The sequence below is a fragment of the Oncorhynchus mykiss genome, chromosome 4 (genome assembly GCF_057628025.1).
Source record: "Oncorhynchus mykiss isolate SJ-2025 chromosome 4, ASM5762802v1, whole genome shotgun sequence".
Taxonomy (NCBI): Eukaryota; Metazoa; Chordata; class Actinopteri; order Salmoniformes; family Salmonidae; genus Oncorhynchus; species Oncorhynchus mykiss.
Window position 1 is genome coordinate 61,300,298 of NC_143025.1, and position 22,870 is coordinate 61,323,167.

At 43.7% G+C, this 22,870-nt stretch overlaps 1 protein-coding gene across 8 annotated transcripts; it reads left to right on the top strand.

The window, feature by feature from the left end:
* The first annotated feature begins 2,287 nt into the window (after positions 1–2,287).
* LOC110522091 (SUMO specific peptidase 6) lies at positions 2,288–22,149 on the top strand. Of its 8 annotated transcripts, none has more exons than XM_021600191.3 (24): positions 2,402–2,678; positions 5,261–5,354; positions 5,830–5,896; positions 6,522–6,637; positions 6,777–6,932; positions 7,239–7,259; positions 7,761–7,840; positions 13,378–13,478; positions 14,054–14,495; positions 14,844–15,094; positions 16,329–16,466; positions 16,638–16,671; positions 16,969–17,172; positions 17,397–17,581; positions 17,748–17,908; positions 18,083–18,199; positions 18,375–18,497; positions 18,689–18,781; positions 19,261–19,631; positions 19,785–19,876; positions 19,966–20,054; positions 20,213–20,281; positions 20,435–20,585; positions 21,008–22,149. In XM_021600191.3, exons 1-24 carry the CDS (start codon positions 2,651–2,653, stop codon positions 21,239–21,241), a joined length of 3,417 nt encoding a protein of 1,138 aa, XP_021455866.3. In that variant the 5' UTR covers positions 2,402–2,650; the 3' UTR covers positions 21,242–22,149. The 8 variants fall into 8 exon arrangements, with proteins under 8 accessions (XP_021455870.3, XP_021455866.3, XP_021455867.3 ...); XM_021600192.3 differs by having other exon boundaries at positions 16,984–17,172; XM_021600193.3 differs by lacking the exon at positions 7,239–7,259.
* The last annotated feature ends 721 nt before the right edge of the window (positions 22,150–22,870 follow it).

The window sequence follows — 22,870 nt, forward strand, 5'->3', positions numbered from 1 at the left end:
GAAGGGTGATGGTGTGCTCATAACTGTGGCTATGGTTACAGTCTTCCATTCTCTCCTAATGCACAGGGAGCCGGAAACCAAAGCACTGCACATTACTGACAATTGAGTCAGGGCCTCTCCTTCTCTCTGCTCCCTAATGCTCCGAGATGGTTATCATGGTCAGGACCTCTCTGTTGGGCATTTAATCTGGGGTTACTAAAATACCGATCAAGTCAGTACCTTTTGAAGTCATTTTCAAAATGTTGGTCTACCTTATCCAACGTAAAAGCCCTTCGCTTTTTGGTTGGACCCAATACCTTTGCTCAAGATATTATCATTTGCAACTGTACAGTTCCTCTGATCAATCAAAGAAATACAGTGAGCGATTCATGTCGTTACCATTGACAATACATTTAGACATCTCCACGACCTCTTTGTAATCAAGCCAAATCAAACTGCAAGGTGCATTGAATCAAGCTCTGTCATTCAATCTAGCTAATATATACATTGGTGTGTTCCATTGTGAGAAATGCTAAGTGTAGAAATTGATACGGCCCTCAACAGACTCATCCACGGTAAGGCAGGATGAGCAAATAGGCAGCAAGGCAGCTCTCTGTCACATAGCAACCCAGACCTATTTTGGGGAGGTTTAAATGTGCTTGTAACCCTCTGATTGGCACACATACACAATCCATGTCTCAATTGGGACGGCGGGGTAGCCTAGTGGTTAGAGCGTTGGACTAGTAACCGCAAGGTTGTAAGTTCAAATCCCTGAGCTGACAAGGTACAAATCTATCGTTCTGCCCCTGAACAGGCAGTTAATTCACTGTTCCTAGGCTGTCATTGAAAATAAGAATTTGTTCTTAACTGACTTGCCTAGTTAAATAAAGATTTTTTAAAAATGTGCTTGTAAAATCAAGGTCCATGTCATTTTTTATTGGCAAGTAAAATCAAAGCAACATTGTACTGAATCCTACGTATATGGATGAGGTTCAACACTTGTTTTAGATATTAGGTTTTTCCCCCATGGGTATCCAGAGGTTCATAATGATATTTTGCCCTCTGTAGATTACATATATCTATCTTCACAAGAGATGGGTTCAGCATCTGTAGCGTGTCACATTTGGCAAAGGAAAATGTATCAAATTATTTACACATTTACACGGTTCGTACTAGGTGTCTGGAAACAGATGTTTTGTGACTTCCATTAAGGCTAGATCTCTGTCCTCTTTATTGCAAAATATAAATTATGCAACATCTGTTTTGCAGTTTTTCTGGTGAGCGATTTCATGCTAATGTCATTAGCGCACCATAACGTGCCAAACAAAATAATATCCTATTGAGCTGCAACATAATGTAACATAATGTTTCCGATATGTGTAATGTCTAGCTTGTGCGGAGCTGGCTAGAGCAGTGGAGTTAGATTTTGCAACACACAAAATTTGTTTCGGGAAATCATTAATCATCCGTTAGTAGTAGTGGAGCTTCAGTAATAACACATTAGCTGAGATTTGTGCATTAAATAAGGAGAACCCCCCCGTTTTACATTAGTCTATTTAGCCTTACGTATGAAAGCCCTCATCTGTTTTGTATTATGGGGAACATAGGACCCTTTCAGTTAATATCACACGTCAATGGTACAGGCTGTTAGGCTATGAATATTTAATTATGTTTTCATGCCACGGGCTTTACCATAATGGAGTTTCGGTGGAGACAATGAATAGGCTACTTGACTTTGGGTTTTTACAGTGGGAGCATATGATATAGTAGGCCTATGCATTGGAGAAATGGCTGCATCCAATTACAACAACCAGGAGGCATTTCAGGGCATGCCACTTTACAAATTTGTATCTGATTATTTAAGATAAATGCATACTTAAAAAAAAAAAAAAAAATGGAAAGTTATTACATATATTTGTACAGCAGCTCTTTTATTCTGGGGTATAATGATTTCATTCAGAGCAACAATACAGCACTGAGAAGTGAGTCGGCTATGTGACATGATGAGAGGGTGTTGTACTCAGCTTCTACTGGAGAGTTGTCGCCACCTAGCAGTTCTCTGTGGTTTGGGAATGGGAATTTAGGGAGGTGTTATTTCTGAATGAAATCAGTTATGCGAACACTGCTGAATAGTAGGGATGGGAAGATAGCTTTTTTCTTGTCTTCGTCAATGCATCATATTTTGTCACTTCGCACATAAGCACTTAGTTTCACGCAGCTTATCACGGTAGATGATTGTAACCGTGGTTCAACTTACTTGCAGTTGTTTAACCAACCCTTACATTCACAGGCCGAATAATACTACAATGAGGCAACAGCCGAAGTAGACCCACATGTACTATTTTGATAAATGTTTTTACCTAGCACCGCTGAGTAATAGGCAAATCAATAACGTTGGGCTTTTCTAGCAAATTATTCTTGCCCCATTTACAACTAGCTAGGTACTTTGTAACAATCGAATGGGCACAATGTGTGGTAGAGCTAGCACAATTATTCTGAGACCATTACGGTACATTTGGCAACTTAACTGTTTGTTGGCTGAAAAAAAGGTAATCGACACATTCTGCGTTGTGCGTAGAACCACAAAAGCCAACTCGCGAGCCCTCTGCGAGACTGGGTCGCTGGTGAGCAGCAAACACCATCTGAAAGAGAAAGAGAACATGGAATAAACATGGCACACAACATAAGCTTTTTTGAAGGTAAAGTGATACTTTAAAAAAACATAGGTAATTGTAAAGGCAAGGCGGCAATGTTTGTTAGCGATCGCATTCCCGTGTCTCTAAATGAGACGTCGGATCCAGCGCGCGTGCCTCAAATTTGGTGTCAATCCTGTTCGAGAGCGCTAGCAATTAGCTAGCGAGCTAAAGTGAGCTATTCCCTGCGGAACTAGCTGGCTACATTTATTCACATAACTTACATCTGAAGCTACATTGTTCACCGTGAATGGACATTTCAGAAACAAAAACGACATAATGGGCACGATTAAAATGGAATTATCCGAGTCACGTTGCTTTACTGAACGCCGTCTGTATTTATGCTAGCTACTAAGCTAGCTAGCCCGTGTATGTCTGACTAGCTACCTAGAAGCTAGCTGACTACCTACTAGCTAAACGAACTACCCTCAAATGTAGGAAATGGGACACGGTTTTACTGACATAAGTTTGCGCAGTATTTTACAGGAGTAATTTGTTTACATAAATTATAGCTTGCTGTGCCGTGGGGTGAAGTTGTAACTTACTTGTGGACGTATGTACTGTAGATAATGGTCAAGATTGAACAGTCAGACAGCAAGGCCTAGCTGGCTAACGTTAGCTACCTAGACATAATTGTTGACAGGCCTTCATGTCAGCTATACTTTTACATGTCCTTTTGTTTTTCATTTGATAATATTTAACAGTGGATCAACCTAACGTTATTTGTTGGTTAGCAATAAAGTTGACGTTAGTTATAAACAATACATTATTTCTGCTTTTCAAGGTCTTAAAGCTCAGAGAATGTTTGTCAGTTTCCATTTCAGACAGCGCATAACAAAGTAGCTAGTCTGATGGTGTTCATGTAAATAGCCAGCAACCCAATAAGGACAAACCATATGCGTTATAATATGCATGCTTATATCAAAGTGCTAACTAGCTCAAAAACAAGGAAGGGAACACTTCTGTAAGCACCATGCCAGTGTGGAATGTGGTGTCTCCAAATTCAGTGTGTTGGGGGTGGGGGAGTTGAGGCTATAGGTATAGCTACGGTATATCATCTGCACATAACTCTTAACAAGACCAACACTTTAAATATATTTTGCTGTTAACACTCGTAGTCATGACCAATTAAGTAAGTAATAGGCCTAAGTTAGTCATTGCCTGTGCCACAGACTGTGGGGCAAGGAAGTAGTTAATGAGGACAGTATGCAACCCAAAGGCATATTGATAAAGGCAACCCCTGGAATAACTTTGTTTATTAGTTATTTATATACTATATTACTAGCTTTATAGACAGATTCTAAAGGGAGTCTAAATATAATTCTAGAAAACTCAAAAAAAAAAAACATGAACATCTTCAATTATAAATAACTGTAAGTGCCTACAGTGGGTCAGCTAAGTGGGAAATATCTTGCTGTACCTAGCATGGGCTGTCTTGCTGCAGTCTGTCTGGCAACAGTGCCCACAGTGTTGAGAAGGGAACAAAACTGCAGTGACTGTGTCATTGAGCCATGGGTTTGAACCACTGAGCCAGACTCAAAGCAATCCTTCAACTGCTGTGCCTATCTATGACTGACCAGCCTCATTCATTTAGACTACTGATGGTGTTATGAAGAAGGTGGGCTAACACATGTAGGGTGGAAGCCTTGATTTCATAACACTGTAAGGATAGCCTACAGTGTTAAGAAATCATAGCTAGTCGGGTGAAAATGGAACGAGCTCAGTGGTCAAGCCATGACCTAATTATCTAGGCTACAGTTGGTGTACTAAGATCCGGTATAGATACATTTCTAACTGTTAGCCTAAACACTTACAGTGACAGTTTTTGACAGCAAAATATAGACCCTTTGGCTAACTGCCACATCCACAGCTTCACTGCGTACCCTGCTGCTGTGCCACATAGTATTTATTGGAAAACATTTTAAGTGCTTCCTTGAAATGGTTTCCTACAGTGGTGAAATGTCTATCCTCAGATATTGATATGGAGAGGCCTACAGTTATGTGATTGCACAAAACACACCTACTCAAAGCATCATGCAAATAACTTTTTGTAAAATACCGCCATCCAAAATCGGTTTTTGTCGTCTCTAAACCAGCTATTGTGATTGTCGTGAGATATTACGACTCCACCGTGTCTCATTTTCGAGCAGCATGGTGCTACGCCTCTAAGCCTGTTACACATTTATGATGAGAGTCACCATAGGAAATGAGTCTTGTCGTCCACAGAGAGGGGGGAGTAGCTCCTTGGCAAACACCTGCTCTGTTGTCAGTTGCCGCTGTGTCTCTGCTTATAGTTTTATCGCAGACACGATTTAAGCTTTATTCATCAAAGAACATAAAACAGGTTTTCAGTTATTTCTTTGTTGACTATTTGGCTTCATCTTAACATCAGATTCATTATCTAGTTTTAGGATTACTCATGAATCGAAGTTCTCTTTGATGATTTGAATTATGCATGTGGTGCTAATACAAGCAGTGTTGAAATGATTACTGCAACTCCTAGAAGTGCACATGATCGTTTCAACTGATGCCCTCACTTTCCCGTCGTATAACTGAACTCATGCAAGTTGTGGTTTATTATATTCAAGCTCTGGATAGATCAGAGGCCAGGCGAGATGGAGGGTACAAGCAGAACTGGAGCTTTTCTCTTTCTGAAGGCAGTGAAGAGGAGAGGAGACATGAGTAAGCATTTCTCCTCCGGACCTCATTTCAGCACTCAGCATCGCTGCATTGCATCAATTTCACCCTGCCACCCGCCGTATCCACCAGACTGACAGACCCAAAGATTCTTTCTGTTCTGTTTATTAGTATTCCCACCTGAGAGCCTCCCTGCCACCAGCTTAATATACAGATATGGCCACATGCACACACACTGTCTGCATGCAGAGTCTGTTTTGTAATAGAAGTGTGTAGACTGTAGAAGTGTTTTACACCAGGGATACAAACTGACAGTGATGTTACTGTAAAACTACATGTATCACAGAGTCATGCGGTTACATATGACATCATATGACATTGTAATTCAATAATTGATGTAATCCAGTAACTTAAGGAAGTACCCAATATGTTTATCCAATGGTTTGAGCTAAGTGGACATAAAACCAAGGCATTATCTAACCACGCTCTTCCACCCCTTTTTCTCTTCTTTTTTCCTAAGCTGCACATCGGTGGTGACGACGAAGGAGATGGATGGACAGCAGCACTCATCCCCAGAGGGGCAGAAGGTACTGTAGGCCACCTCCCTCACTAAGGAAAGCCTTATCTTGCACCCCTCCGCATTACTCGCATTTATGGCATTGTTGCTCGCAGCATGCTACAGGCTTTCTGCTCTGTCCTGTTGGTGCCCTCTGCCGTTCTCTCACCTCTCTCCCTTTTTATATGTCCTTATTCTTTTCTGTCTAATTCTTTCTTTCTCTCCTTTCTTTTTCTTTCTCTCCCACTCTGTCAAATCTTGTATGGCAAAGCCATCCAGAGGACTCCAGCTTTGTACCAGTAAAATGTTTTGCGCTGCTGCTGGTGAAAAGTTAATGTTGTGACATTTTGATGCCAACTGCACTGTTAAAATCCACAGAACATTTAATCCGATGAAATTTATTGTGAATGTGATATTATTTTGGGGGTATTATTACTAAATAGTCAAAACCTGTTTCTCTTGTCTCAACTGAACAGTGAATACAAAACATCAGCTCAGTGCTGTTTTTGCCATAACTTTACCGGGTCGTATCAGCGTTTAATGCAGCATCACTCAGGCATATACTGTATGCTCTCAGCAGAAATGCACTGCAACATACTTTATGTAATCAGATCCTCTTTGTTAATTCTCTTCTTTGTTGTCTCTCTCTCCACCAGTCCCCCGCTCTTAGGCACTTCTCTTCTGCGGATCCCCTGAAAACATACGAAAACAGGCCAAATACAAATAATCACATAAGGGCTCTAAACAAACTAGGAACTGGCAAGAGGCTAAGGTATGGCACATCATTGTTGCTAGTATCTCTCCTGTCCAAGTTGGAACGTTTTGATGACAATGGCAAATATCATAATGAACCAATTCGACCTGTATTCAGTGAAACCCGGCGGATGTTGTTTCTCTGCTTTCCTCTCTAGTGAAATCCCATACCCGGTAGCAACGACGTCACCAATGCCGAACAGAACAGACTATTTAATCGGTAGCCCAACAACGCCTCAAGGGGTCGTTCTACAGGGGAGACACTTTCAGCACACCCACCATGTTCCTGCTGCAATGAGGAAACCTGTCCAAAGGTATGAGCCCTCACGGAAGTCACACTCTAGTCATACTGCATAACAAAGCATTGAAAGCGACTCTGTGGTTTTGTATGTCGGGAACGCTTGATTTCTCCCAAGTTGTCAGGTAGGGCTGCATCTCCAGTCGATCGACGAGAGAACATGTTACTCTCCCTTTTTATGTAAGGGTTTGATCAATTCCGTTTGGCTAATTGCCATCAAGTTGGAGGTGCAGCCCATTTATTCACGGATCATCACCATTATTGTGTTAGACTTGATTGTATTGGTAGACGAGACTTACTCTCTCCATTTTCCTTTCTTAAGCAACCTTGACTTAAAGGAAAGGTAAGACATTGAACCCAGTGGATTTTCTCATCCATGCTTTGTGCTGCAACCACTTGTAGTGAGCTGAATGGTCTGATCTCTTTGTCCTGTTCTGACTTTGCATTTCATGTCATGCTGTAGTCAAAGCAGTGGTGCTTGTGCCTATGTGCGTTTGTAATTTTTAGCTAACCTAATACCCTGCTCAACCTGCATCCACCCACCTTTGGTCTGGATCTGTAGGGCACTGACTGAAGTCTGTTTGCATGGAATATCCCATGTCATGTGTTTCATCATAGCCTTACTCCATTGTGAAATAGCTTCATTAGTGCTCCTACACTTCATATTGCATATTTTGCTTATCTCCAATGATCCACTGCGGATTTGAGTTGTTTACCTCATTTATGGCTGTTGACAAACAAAGTATTTGTTTTAAATGGCTGTGCTTCTGACCAGAGTCATAGATTTAGACATATCTAGATATATGGCTGTGCTTCTGACCAAACTGTGCCCTTTTTCCCGCAGAAAAGAGTACAGCACCACCCAGCAGCAGATCCAGCCAGTAGAAGTAGAGAGCATCATTCTCACCTGTCCAGAGAGCCCAGGTACTTTCACTGTGCCCTTACATTCAATGTATTTCAGGGTTTCCGTTATGAAAATGTGGCGCCGGACATTTGACCGGCAGCAATTTACAGGACATTTGAGTAATGTACCGGACCCATGTGCACCGTAACCTGATTAGGGTGTCCAATCACCGTTCTCAGAATGACAGAAGTCACATTTTAGATTATGGTAGATAATCTTCCCGGAATATGCAAGTTGAGGATGAAATGACGTGTCCTTGAGGATGTTCGAAGAACTGTCCACATTTATATTTTCCTCAGATGACAAAATTAGTAACGAGTAGCAAAATTGCTAGCTTATGTTTTGGCGGAACGCCAGTTTCAAGTTTGGAGAAGAACGTTTCACTGTAAAAAATGCACCTTTTATAATAAAGCATTCCATGCATCATCACATTTGCAGACTTATGTAAGATAGCCTACTATTCCCATTGATCATCATTCAGATGTTTCTACAACTTGACTGGAGTCACCTGTGGTGTATTCAATTGATTGGACATGATTTAGAGAAGGCACACACCTTGTCTATATAAGGTCCCACAATTATAAGTGCATGTCAGAGCAAAAACCAAACCATGAGGTTGAAGAAAGTGTCCGTAGAGCTCCGAGACAGGATTGTGTCGAGACACAGATCTGGTAAAGGGTACAACAAAAAATTCTGCAACATTGAAGGTCCCCAAGAACACAGTGGCCTCCATCATTCGTAAATGGAAAAGTTTGGAACCACCAAGACTCTTCCTAGAGCTGGCTGCTCTGCCAAATTGAGAAATCGGGGGAGAAGGGCCTTGGTCAGGGAAGTGACCAAGAACCCGATGGTCACTCTGACAGAGCTCCAGAGTTCATCTGTGGAGATGGGAGAACCTCCCAGAAGAACAACCATCTCTGCAGCACTCCACCAATCAGGCCTTTATGGTAGAGTGGACAGACGGAAGCCACTTCTCAGTAAAAAGCACAACAGCCCACCAAGAGTTTGCCAAAAGGCACCGAAAGGGCTCTCAGACCATGAGAAACAAAATTCTCTGGTCTGTTGAAACCAAGATTGAACTCTTTGGCCTGAATGCCAATCACCACACCTGGAAGAAACCTAGCACCATCCCTACAGTGAAGCATGGTGGTGGTGGCAGCATCATGCTGTGGGTATGTTTTTCAGTGGCAGGTACAGGGAGACCAGTCAGGATCGAGGGAAAGAAGAACTGAGCAAAGTACAGAGAGATCCTTGACGTAAACCTGCTCCAGAGCACTTAGGACCTCAGACTGGGGCGAACGTTCACCTTCCAACAGGACAACGACCTTAAGCACACAGCCAAAACAGTCTCTGAATGTCCTTGAGTGGCCCAGCCAGAGCCCGGACTTGAACCTGATTGAACATCTCTGTAGAGACCTGAAAATAGCTGTGCAGCAACGTTCCCCATCAAACCTGACAGCACTTGAGAGGAACTACAGAGAAGAATGGGAGAAACTCCCCAAATACAGGTGTGCCAAGCTTGTAGTGTCATACCCAAGAAGACTCGCTGCCAAAGATGCTTCAACAAAGTACTGAGTAAAGGGTCTGAATACTTATGTAAATGTAATATTTCACTACATTTTTTTTACATTAGCAAAAATGTTCAAACCTGTTTTTGCCTTGACATAGGGTTTTCTGTTTAGATTGAGGGGAAAAAAAACATTTTATCAATTTTAGAATAAGGCCGCATCGTAACAAAATGTGGAAAATGTCAAGGGGTCTGAATACACTATATCTGTGACCAACAGATGCGTATCTGTATACCAAGTCATCCATAGATTAGGGCCTAATCAATTCATTTAAATTGACCGATTTCCTTATATGAACTGTAACTCAGTAAAATCATAGAAATGGACTATATTTTTGTTCAGTGTCGCTACTTAATTGTTTGAAACCTGAACGTTTTACTACATATTATGGAGACATGTTTAATCTAGCTTCAAAGTAGCCTAGGCAAATTCTGACCATATCCGTGGAGGCAATTCTTTTATACAGACATCCATATAGCCTACTGCCTTGAGCGTATTGCTGCGCTAAAAAGAGTTAAGAAATTATAGTTTATCAACATTTTAAGCTAAATGTTCTGATATGTTGCAGATTCATTGCTTCAACTTTTTTTGTTTGTTAATGTTGCCCAAGCTTACTGGTTATATGAATTTGGGATCTATCGTCCCATAGCCTGTTTGGGCTATTTGTTTCTCGACAAGCTGACCAATAGAATAGGTAGACTTTTCTACAACGGGGGATAGTAGATTGGCATAGGCTCATATGCGGCACGTCTTCAAGGCTAGGGGAAGCTAAGTCTTCCCTTAGTAAACTGAATTAAATTGGCAAAATTATATAGCCTAATTAGCCTACTCCTGTCGATACATAAATAAAGACCATATGTCAAAATAGGTTACTAAAGCATGATTTGGTCACAGAGGATCATTAGCTTCTCCTAGCCGTAAAAAAAAAAAGACACCTTTTGGATTTTTAAGAATCGCATTGCAACCCGCGCAATTTTGGCAGCGTACACTGCAAATACCAAATAGATGGTTGTTGAGTTGTGACTGTCAGTGAAAAGTACAGACGCCCAGCCAGGCACATCACAATATTTCTACATTCAATCACAAGAAAACATAGCCATTTTCTTTCCAAACTATTGCTGTAAAGAGATGACAATGAAAATACTAATCTGTCTTTTAGTTGAGAGAACCACAGGCCTATAGCCTATCATATTGGAACCAGCGGAGAGCAATAGCCATATCCCTGGTGCACACTGCACATTTTCACTCTATCATTGTTGGGTCAGTGCCACTTAAAAGTTTGTTTTTGGACAATAATTACCTCCTCCAGTTTAGATGGACGTCATATTCTAGTTGTGTATCCCCTTCTCATAGGCCTATTATATGGACAAGAAATGTTTTGATTGTTTGTTAGTGTTAGAGTAGCCTACCCTGTCATTTGTTTTATTTAACAAGATTCTGCTAATGTCTCCAGTCATATAAAGTTCAGTAGAATCGCAAGAAATGTGTTTCACGTGCAAAGAAAGAAGAAACGTACACGATATGGCCTATAGCCCAGGCCTCTACGCTATACGCGCTCAGCCATCCATTGAACTGTCTTTTTTTGCGAACAGTGATCGAGTTATATTATTACCCTAAATTTTGACTATCCAATCTACTCATCACATTACGGAACAAGATGCACTTGAGCTCAATTTCGAGTCTCATAGGAAAGGCTCTGAATACTTATGTAAATTAAGCATTTCTGGTTTTTACTTTTAATAAATTTGCAAAACTTTCTAAAAACCAGTCTTTGCTTTGTCATTATGGGGTATTGTGTGTAGATACGGATTTATTTATTTATTGAATCCATTTTTAGAATAAGGGTGTAACGATTTTTTTTGTTGGAAAAAGTCAAGGGGTTGCATTATTTTCCGAATGCACTGTATATACAAAAGTATGCAAACACCCCTTCAAGTGAGTGAAGTTTTGCTATTTCAGCCCCACCTGTTGCTGATAAGATAAAAATTGTACACAACCATGCAATCTCCATAGACAAACATTGGCAGTAGAATGGCCTCAATGAAGAACTCAGGGACTTTCAACGTGGTACCGTCATAGGATGCCACCTTTCCAACAAGTAATTTAGTCAAATTTCTGCCCTGCTAGAGCTGCCCCGGTCGACTGTAATGGGCGCAGCGCGTAAAAAATGTATTTCATCGGTTGCAACTCTCACTATTGAGTTTCAAACTGCCTCTTCAAGCAACGTCCGCACAGTAACTTTTAGTCGGGAGCTTCGTGAAATGAGTTTCCCTGGCCAAGCAGCTGCACACAAGCCTAAGATCACCATGCGCAATGCCAAGTGTTGGCTGGAGTCATGTAAAGCTCGCCATCATTGGACTCTGGAGCAGTGGAAATGCATTCTCTGGAGTGATGAATCACTCTTCACCATCTGGCAGTCCGACGGATGAATCTGGGTTTGGCAGATGCCAGGAGATTCACTACCTGCCCGACTGCATAGTGCCAACTGTAAAGTTTGGTGGATGAGGCATAATGGTCTGGGGCTGTTTTTCATGGGTCGTGCTAGCTCCCTTAGTTCCAGTGAAGAGATCTTAACGCTACAATATACAATGACATTCTAGACAATTCTGTGCTTCCAACTTTGTTGCAACAGTTTGGGGAAGGCCCTTTCCTGTATCAGCATTGATATTGGCTGGAACTGGAACACGCTGTCGTAAACATCAATCCAGAGCATTTCAAACATGCTCAATGGGTGACATGTCTACTAGAAATTGTGTACAGATCCTTGCTACATGGGGCCGTGCATTATCCTGTTTAAACTTGCGGGAATGGCAGCGGAGGAATGGCACGACAATGGGCCTCAGGATCTCGGCACGGTATCTCTGTGCATTCAAGTAGCCATTGCAGTTGTGTTTGTTGTCCTTAGCTTATGCCTGCCCATATCATAACCCAACCGCCACCGTGGGGCACTCTGTTCACAACATTGACATTAGAAAACCGCTCGCCCACATGATGCCATACACTCAGTCTGCCATCCGGTACAGTTGAAACCAGGACTAATCCGTGAAGAGCACACTTCTGCAGCATGCCAGTGGCAATCAAAGGTGAGCAATTGCCCACTGAACTCGGCTATGATGCCAAACTGCGGTCCGGTCAAGACACTGGTGAGGATGACGAGCACGCAGATGAGCTTCCATGAAATGGTTTCTGGCAGTTTGTTCAGAAATTCTTTGGGTTGTGCAAACCCACAGATTCATCAGCTGTCTGGGTGGCTGGTCTCAGAGGATCCCACAGGTGAAGACTGATGTTGAGGTCCTGTGGTAGGGTGGTTATACGTTGTGATGCCGGTTGGACGTACTGCCAAATTATATAAAACAATAAGGTGGCTTATGGTAGAGGAAAGAATGTTAAATTCTCTGGCAACAGGTCTAGTGGACAATTCATGCAGCCAAAATCATGATTTCCTCTAGATAATGTTTGTGACACAAATGTAAAGTATCTAGGTGGTAGAGGGTGTCTGGATGTGGCTTTGCAGCCTCACTCTCTGGCAGTGAAGGCTGTAGGGTCTGCGGGGCAGCAGATCTGGGCTGAGCCTCCTGCCTGTGTCTGCCAGAGTGGGATTGCAGCAGGCCTCGCAGATTAATCTGCCTGCAAAGCTCCTCTGAGAGGAAGGAGAGAGAGCGAGCCTGTCGGTCACAAATGAGCATGGGGAGGAAAGCAGCACACGCAGGCAGTCAGGCTAATAAAGCACACTGTGCCCGGCCAGCCAACTCCTGCACAGCGAAATATTATGGGAGTGATGATGATCACATGTGGTGCAGCAAGGTGACCTTGGAACATTGGAAGACTGCATCCGTATGAAACTTTTCCCCAAGGGTCATTTTTTCCACTCTGGCAATTTTTGTTTGTGTTGAAGATGAGGCTGGTTCTCAGCCAGTTGTTACTGCACACTGTATATGACAGATAAGTCATATTTTTCCTCTCCATGTTATCTTTTGTTTCCTTTTTAGCCAACGACAACTCGAGCATCAAACGGCGTGTCCAGCAGCACAGTCGGAGAGCCTCGGCGGAGGGCTGTTGTAGCTTTCCCTCGCAGGTTCAGACCGAGGAGGTAGGAGTCATAGCTTATACACTTTGTCATCTCAAGAGTAGGAGTGCTGATCTAGGATCAGTTTTTACTTTTACATTATAATGGATATGTTAATATGGACCGGGGAGGCTGATCCTAAGTCAGCACTCCTACTCTGAGATGCTTTATGTATAGGCCAGGCCCTGAAGGTCGAAAAGGACCTGTGCCTGCTTAGTAAGTGCATGTCTCTGTGTTCATCTAGATTTGACTGTTTAGTGTTTACCATGCAGCCTTTCCATATGAGAGGACTCTGACCCTGCTGGGCTGGAGTGGCAGCTACTCCCCTCTGGGCCTTTCTCTCAGGCCTTGCTAGTCAACTATCAAACCATCCAGCCTGCTCCTTCCTGTCTGAGTCATACCTTTAGTGTTGAGCCAGAGAGGAATAAATACCTGACTAGAAAGAAGCATGTTTATCAGTTGCACTCAGTTGACCATTTCAACCCAAAAGGGCAGACGGGTTTTAAGACGATACCCCTGACAGATAGTGTTGAGAAGAAAATCTAAGTATTTGAATGTATCTTCTGCTGAAATTAAATTGTCTCTTGTCTTTTCTGCAGGCCCTACATCCAAACGTTGTGTGCGGGAAGTGTAGCAAATCCAGTGACAACAGCACCATGTGTGAACATTGTGGGAACCCCTTGGCGTTGGAGGCCCCCCACCTCCACCACCCCCCTGCAGCCCAGCCTACGTCCCCCACGCCCAGACCCCCCATCCGACCCCATACCCACCAGCACCCCTCCCCAGGAGCCAACAATCTACAGCTGAGGAAGAACAGCTTCTACGGTTCGGCCTCGACCTTGAGGGCGCCGCCGCTGCGCATAGACACTGTGATGAACCCGCCCATCCCGGTACGCATTACCACCCGGGCCGGCCTGTTACTGCCACACAACGGGAGACCCGTGGGGGCTGGGCTAGTGGGGAGCTGCTGCGCCGGGAAAGTCGCCGCCAACAAAGGCAGGAGGACGGCGGCCGCCAAGCTACACAAGATCAACGACCCCAGTAAGTCTACTGATCCATCCCGACCTGCTAAGTACTCACTTCTTGCATCTCTCTACAGTGGTTATTGTCAGAGTTTAACTCAGGGCTTTACATTGTGTAAGGTAGTGCAGGAAGTTTTCATTTAACCTGGCAGTACAGAATGTTCTTGCTAGTAAACCACACACCTCACAACCAGTAGCACCTGTCTGTACATCTTACCTCTCTCACACAAGGTCACATTTGTTTGCAAACGAAGGCCACTTTTCCAAAATCGAAATTTCCTGCTCTTCTTGAAAGAATACATTCAACTATGGTGGAGCGAGTGACTCATTCTCAGTCATGAAATGTGTGTGTGTGTGTGTGTTCCAGTCGTGCTGTCCAGTGACGACGATGAGGAGGATGAAGCTGACGACGGCAGCACTGGTAGCGTCAACAGGCTGGACAGCGTCTCCCCGCTGCCCGCTGACTCGGCCCACTCCTCGCCAGCGCCCTCCGGAGGCAGGGTCGAGGCGGCAGTGAAGAGTAGCGCAGGAGAGGAGCAGGAGGAGATCACCTCTGATTTCTTCTCCGATGTCGACAGCAGAATCTCGCTACCCAAAAGGAACCGAATGAAAGATCAGGTGTGTGTCCGCTTCTTTGAAATACACTGAGCGTACAAAACATTAAGGACACCTGCTCTTTCCGTGACACAGGCTGACTAGGTGAATCCAGGTGACAGTTGTGATCACTTATTGATGTCACTTGTTAAATCCACTTCAATCTGTGTATTTGAAGGGGAGTAGAAAGGTTGAAGAAGGATTTCTAAGCCTTGAGACATGGATTATGTATGTGTGCCATTCAGAGGGTGAATGTGCAAGACTAACGATTGAAGTGCCTTTGAACGGGGTATGGTAGTAGGTGCCAGGCGCACCGGTTTGTGTCAAGAACTGCAACGCTGCTGGGTTTTTTACGCTCAACAATTTCCTGTGTGTATCAAGAATGGTCCACCACCCAAAGGATATCCAGCCGCCAACTTGACACAACTGTTGGAGTCAATGGAGTCAACATGTGCCAGGATCCGTGTGGAACGCTTTCGACACCTTGTAGAGCCCATGCCCCGACGAATTCAGGCTGTTCTGAGGGCTGGGGGGGAGACAAGTCAATATTAGGAAGGTGTTCCTGTTGTTTGGTGTACTCTGTATACATTTTAAAGGATTTAATTTTTTTTATTCAGACTGGGATAGCATGAAATGAGTCGTGTCGGGGGCTGGGATTTGTACCCATGTTGTGGTAGTGTATATGTGCTGCAAGCGGCTGCGTTATATGCTGCACCAGCCTCTGTGTATAGGATATAGGACTTGTGTGGATACGTAATGAAATGTTGTTGATCCCTCAAGGATGTTTCCGCAGTTCTCCTCTCAAAGGCTGGCCACATTTAGTACACGGGCCCAGCTATAGTGAGCCAGTCTGATAGTGAGCTGTTTTGGAACATTTCAGTTTGGATTTATTGACCCCGTCTGTCAGAATGTCCTTGAGAACTCAATGTTCCTGATCTGCTCTCTCAAGGTAACATTGTGAGTTGTTTTGCTTGGCAGCAAATTATATTACTGAGTGTTTCTTTGTTCACTAATATAGTCCCACTCCCAATGGCCAAAAACCTCCTAATTTACTTTTTGTGTGTTCAGGATTGTTTTCCTTTTAGAAACATACCGCTCGTGACATTTAGCTTTCAAACTAATTAGGCAGCTGAATCTAAATGACCAGTTGAGGAAGAATCTGATATTGTTGGCAAGACGAGTACTGTACATGATTGGTCGCTAAGAGGAATGAATGATATGAAGCGGCAGATTTCAAGGCTGACCGTGTGTTTTTCAGTTTGGAAACCAAATACCTGACGACTCTACACCCAGGAAAAAACAGAAGACCTCCCCCTACAAGCTGGACAGCATCATCCTGGACTGTAGGAGCGTGAGAGTAGGAACTCTTCGCAGGATGGTGACCAAACCTGTCATTGTAAGTACTCCGCTCCTGTACTCTGTTGTCTCTCTGTACAGACACTCAGTCGTGCTTATCAAAAATCTTGCCAAAAACAATAGCCTATAGCAATATGGTCAAAGCTGAAATGATTTCTACTAATTGTCTTACTGACAGAATGTACCATTCAACTATCTCTTTGTCTTTCAGTTTACGGGCGATTACATTCAACTTGAAACTGAAGGTGAGAGACATAAGAACATAAAATGTCTTACGCATTTTTTTCCCTTTGCTCTTCAATGACAAAATGTTGTAGATGCGTTATACTCACACTCTTGTACAATATGAAGTGAAGGGTGGCATAATTCCAATGCATTTCCCAAAATTCCCATGTTTTTTAGAAATCGTAGTTGAAGGATTCCAAATTTCCTGCTTATTCCCTCCTGTTTCAGGGAATCTTCCAACCAGGATTTCTGGACAGCCTGGGAATTGTGGAAACGTTACTGAAATTCTGCAAACCTAACGGCATGTGATGTTCTAGTGCTTTGTATCCCAGGCCCTGAAGTGGATTCTCTGGAGAAGGTGCGTCTGCAAGCGTCTGGGCTTATCAGCTGTGAGTGGTGCAGCGTGAGGAAGCTACCCGTGCTCTTCTTCCAGACCACCCAAGAGGAATGTCTGCGGCTTCGCACCCAGCTCAAGATGACCCGCGACAAGGGAGGCCTGTGGTACGACTGTGCCAGCAACGGTGAGGACTGCCAATCCATAAGTGAAGCATCCTTGCCAGTTGTAACATCACTAGTCTGTAAAATAGATGGATGAATGTGTTTTTTGTTTACCAAACTTGTCAACGTTGTCCCCCTGTTTTGGAGAATAATTTTCTATGATATATTTTTTTTTGCTAAATCAAGTCTGTGACCTCACGGTCTACAAAATGTCAATAAGTCTTATTGTTCTCCCTACTCTCCCCAGACTCTGACGAGAAGTACATCGTGCTGATCTTTGAGAACGGGCTGTCGTTGCACGAGCAGATGATTCTAGAGGAGATTCTACAGGAGATCGGCCGAGTCAACAAACTCAACGAGTTCCCCACTAAACTGCCGTTTGATGAAGCTAACATCAGATTGGTCAACTACAACAAAGCAACAAAAGAGAAGGTGGGCTTTATCTAAATGGAAGATTAGCATCTTGGAGCCTTTTGAGACTAGCTAACAAAATATGTGTTGCCGGTGTTGCCTTTCCTTGGCTTCAGGTTTTCAACAAACAGTCTCTTTTTAAACAATCCCTTGACCATGATATTTTGGTTGCATCACTTTCTTGTAGGTAAAGAATAATAACAACAGCAATTGCGGTAAAGCCAACAACACACCGCCACCAACAGTGCGGACACGCATGGCCACACGGCAGCAGACCAGCACGTTCTTCGATGAGGAAGACGATGACATGGCTGAGCTCCAACCCACCTTCACTGGACCAATCGTAAAGTACGAGGGTTATCTATCTCCTACACCTGGGTCATGTTCAAGAAAATGGGCTGAAATGGGAAGGGGCTAACACTAATTTTCTGTTGCAAACCATTTCACTTCGGTGTGCCTTGTCCTCCTAAGTATCATTCTAAAGTGTTTGTTCCTAATGGTAATTGGATGGTTGTGTTGTAGGTTGATGGTGTACCCACCTCCTCCAGCCAAGGGGGGCATGTCGGTGACTAACGAAGACCTCCACTGCCTTAACGATGGAGAGTTCCTAAACGACGTCATCATAGACTTTTATTTAAAGTTAGTGGCTTTCGCGTTCCGTTGTATATTTCCCATTGTTGTTTTTTGAAGTCACATTCTAGGTTTGATTTCTATAGGAACACAAAGTGCCTGCGTTTGTGGTATACTGGGAATTTTGCCAACCTTACAAGGGGAGTGGATTAACTGTTTTTCTATGTGTGCATCTTCCCTTTAGATATTTGGTTTTGGAGAAGTTGAAAAAAGAAGACTCACAAAGGAGTCACGTGTTCAGCTCCTTCTTTTACAAGAGGCTCAACCAAAGAGAGAGGAGAAACATCCCAGACACCACCAACCTAACGTGAGTCTCCTCTCCTCTGCCCAGAGCGGCCCAACAGCCCCCAGATCTATATGTGCTGTTTTGCCAACTCATTTGGTCATTATCACGGCAAACATTGTTTTAGTTGTCAAGACGGCACAAACTGATGCGGGACCAGGCAAGGGGAACACATTTCAGACAGAGTTCAGTAAACCATGTCTCTTGTTTGCCAGGATCCAGAAGAGGAAGCACAATCGGGTGAAGACGTGGACCCGACATGTAGACCTGTTCCAGAAGGACTTCATCTTTGTTCCCATTAACGAGTCGTGAGTGCTGCTCAATACCCATGCCTGCGGCCAAATTACATCCTATTCCCTATGTAGTGCACTATATTTGAGCGGAGCCTGACTATATAAGGAAGGGAAAGGGGATATCTAGTCAGTTGCACAACTGAATGCATTCAACCCAAATGGATCAGAGCGGTGAGGGGGGCTGCCTTAATCAACGCCTATGTCATCAGTGCCCAGGGAGCAGTTGTTGTGGGGGTTAACTGCCTTGCTCACGGGCAGAACGGCAGATTTTTCCACCTTGCCGGGATTCGAACAAGCAACCTTTCGGTTACTGTCCCAACACTCTAACCTCTAGGCTACCTGCCATTTGAGATGTGAATTTCAACATGAAAATGAATTGACTGTTTTCTTGTCTCAAGTGCAATGATGAAGGTGAACAGACTGATGCAAAATAATAGACAAAGATGGTAGACCGAATTGTCTCTTAACCAAACCCATTGCTGTATGTGTTTCAGAGCCCACTGGTACTTGGCAGTGATCTGCTTCCCAGGTCTTCAGGGCCCTCAGTATGTGGCCAACCCCCTATACCAGGCCGCGGAGTCAGCACCAGGGCCAACACAGGCTGCCCCCCAGGGCAGCCCCCCTGACCACTGCCGGCCCCTGTCTCCAGAGCCAGACCACTTTGAGCCTCTGTCCCCAGACAGAGAGGAACCCGTGGCCCCCTCAGAGAAGCTGTCCCTCAGTGCCACCGAGGCCTCCTCAGGGGGACACTCTCACAGCGAGCAGCCAAAGGGTGTGTCCACCTGTCCCAATGGGGGCCAAGAGCCTCCTAAGACCTCTGGAGCCAGGGTGAATGGACAGGTCAGCGCCCAGCCACAGTACACAGGTAAGCCACAGGCAGACGTCACTACTTGCAAGTAGCATTTCATTGCACTGTGTACAATATATCCTGCGCATATGGCAAATCAACTGCGATTTCTTGGAAACTGATGGGAAATGAATCTGTGATTCATTGGCCTTTTTTAATTATGTTTTGCAGATGGTCTGCACAGAATCAGTGTATGTTATGGATCAGGAGGTGGCAATGGTGATGACACCCATACCTTTTCAGATGATCAAAGCTCCTGCCAGGTAACGGTGGAATTTGCTTCTCTGTTTGGTGACATTTCCAAGGAAGTTAAATGGATGTTATGTGTCACGTTGTTTTTCCTTTTGTCTAGGATGAGTGCAGTGAGGATGGTGCACTTGCTGAGGACCCGGTTACCCCTGAGAGCTCAGAGTGTACCTCCAAACCCACCATCTGTAAACAGTGAGTAGGAGAGGATGTTCTACTTGTGCCAGTAGATGGCGATATTGCTCTCCTGACACCGTTGTGGCTAGTGTGATTTGAGGTGATTGTCCATTCATATTTACCTCAGAATCACAATGTTTAAGCATTTGCTGAGTGATTTTTGTTTGTTTTCTCAGGCCCTGCATTCTCATCATGGACTCATTACGTGGCCCTGCCAGATCTTCAGTCGTTAAAACATTACGAGAGTAAGTCAATTCTTTCATACTGTTCTGTATATATTTAGTTTGCCTAATTTGTACATCATCTAAGTATTACACGCATTGGCGCACCAAAGCAAACCTTCCCAAGCCATTTATATTTAGTGTTTTTGTTTGTGTGATTTGCGTGTGTAACTGCAGGTACCTGGAGGTGGAGTGGGAGGTGAGGAAAGGAAGTCAGAGGAGTTTTGGGAAGGATCAGATGAAGGGCTCCAACCCGCGTGTGCCTCAGCAAGATAACTTCAGCGACTGTGGAGTCTACATCCTGCAGTATGTGGAGAGCTTCTTTGAGGTGAGAGCATAGGCTGAAGGCAAAGCGGCTCTGTTCAAAAGTAGTGCACTATATAGGGAATAGGGTGTGGTTTTTAGAATGCACACAGCGAGAAATACAACAAGTGCAGTGTATAAAATAACAGACACCTGGGGCCATATAATGAGATGTGGTCCGTTTTCATTTTCTATTGGTTGTATTTTTAGATGACCAATGTTTACCGAATTGATTTACTGTAACAACTACTGATAGCTGACTCTGCTAGCCAGAAGTGAATCCCAAATACGGATACCAGCTACCGTTTTAAAGCAATCGCACCAAACCAGGCTTTTATCGACTCTTGATTTTGAAGCTCATTTTCTACCTTACAACACTCCAAAAATAGATAGGACATTGCTTAGGAGCGAATCCATAATAATTACATTTTTCTGCCCTCTATTCAGAGTCCACTTGCCAGCTTTCATCTCCCCGTGAACCTGGCGGAATGGTTCCTGCAGCAACGGATGAAGACTAAACGCGAGGAGATCAAGGAGCTCATTCGAAAGATCCAATCCCAACAGAAGAAGGAGGCGGGCCAGAGCTCAGCCAAAGGCTCACCTGGAGAACCGGAGGTGGGAGGAGAGGATACAGAGGAAGGTGTAGAGATACAGATTCAGAACTTTCCCGTCAGCCCCTGAGGTGCATTGTCTGGTCTGACACGACTACCTACCTACTCTCTTTTACTTTGACATGACGGTCCTATCTATCGGGTGGGGCTCCCGCTGCCTGGCCAAGCCTGGAGGTCGGTCCGTCTGCCTTCCTGCTGCCAGGGCCTGATTACATGCTGCTGGATTACCCCCCCCCCCCCCCCATTATTTCCTAACTGTCCTATTCCTTCCATTTACAACAAAACAAAACATTTTACATTTGTATTGAATAAAACGTGTACATATGCTGGATGTTTTTGCTGCCTTTGAGATTTACTGTTTTTGATGCCGTGCTATACATGGATGATCATCATCCATATCTGTTTTCTTCATAGATGTTCTTTTTTTCGGGTGCAGAATATACTGTTCCGCTCTTGTATCATATTTTTTATGCATCTGACTGAGTTGTGTAGAGAACTTGCTGTTATTTGTCATTTATAGCCATACCGGTCTGGAAGAAAGTATAATTTTCAAAATCCCAGTACCTCTCATGAATTGCTTAGCCAGTGCTTGTTAAAGGCCCAGTGCAGTCAAAAACATGATTATCCTGTGTTTCATATATTTCTCCACACTAGGTTGGACTAATACTAAATGATAATACTGTATAATGCCCTTTTAGTGTAATAGCTGTTTGATGGGATGAAGACATCACAGCTAGTTTACCATTTTTCCCTCCCCACTCGGACCCCTCCCATATAGTCCTAGCTAAATTCTTGCCTGAGAAATTGGTCTTTGCTAAGAAGCTATTTGTTGCTTTTTGACCAAAACAATCACAGTAAGGTACTTACTTGTTTCCCAGATATGATTTGATATTGAGATAAAAATGGCTGCATTGAACCTTTTTAAGTCTCTATGTGAGTGGATGGATCTTGAGCATTAAACACAGAGATGCAAGAGCACATAATTTGCCTTAGTTTTTATAACATACTGTTTGTCAGCCTTCTTCCTTCAGTTGTTGTTGGTTTTCCTCTGCATAAAACATGAGTTGAGTGCACCTTTCTTTAGTAAAATATTTGGGACACTGTTACTGTAATAGAATTCATGTAATTCCATGAGATATCATCCCATATTCAATATCGCTGTTGTAGAAGTGCATTTGTGCCTGGTTTCATCATCTGGTCGCCCGGGGTTGATAGGATGAAAAGATGGTCGTCTAGATCTGCCTGTCCTCTATTGTTTGAACAAATGACTGCTATTATCCATCATTATCTAGGGATGATTGGATCTTGTTATTAATACAGCGATATACAGTTAGTTGATCTTCCTTTGCTCAAAATGTTTTATTTTTTATTAGCCTAGCTCAAAAAGTTTCATTTACAGGTAACTGCCAAAATAAAGGAAACACCAACATAGTATCTAAATAGGGCGTTGGGTCACCATGAGCCGCCAGTGCACCCAGAATGGCTTTAATGCACCTTGGCATAGATTCTACAAGTGTGAAACTGAGGGATGCACCAACATTCTTCCACGCGGAATTCCATCATTTGGTGTTTCGTTGATGGTGGTGGAAACCACTGTCCAGGCTCCGCTCCAGAATCTCCCATAAGTGGTAAATTTGGTTGAGATCTGATCCCAGTTTTTAAAAGATCTGGATAAAATCTATCTGGATTTCACCTATCG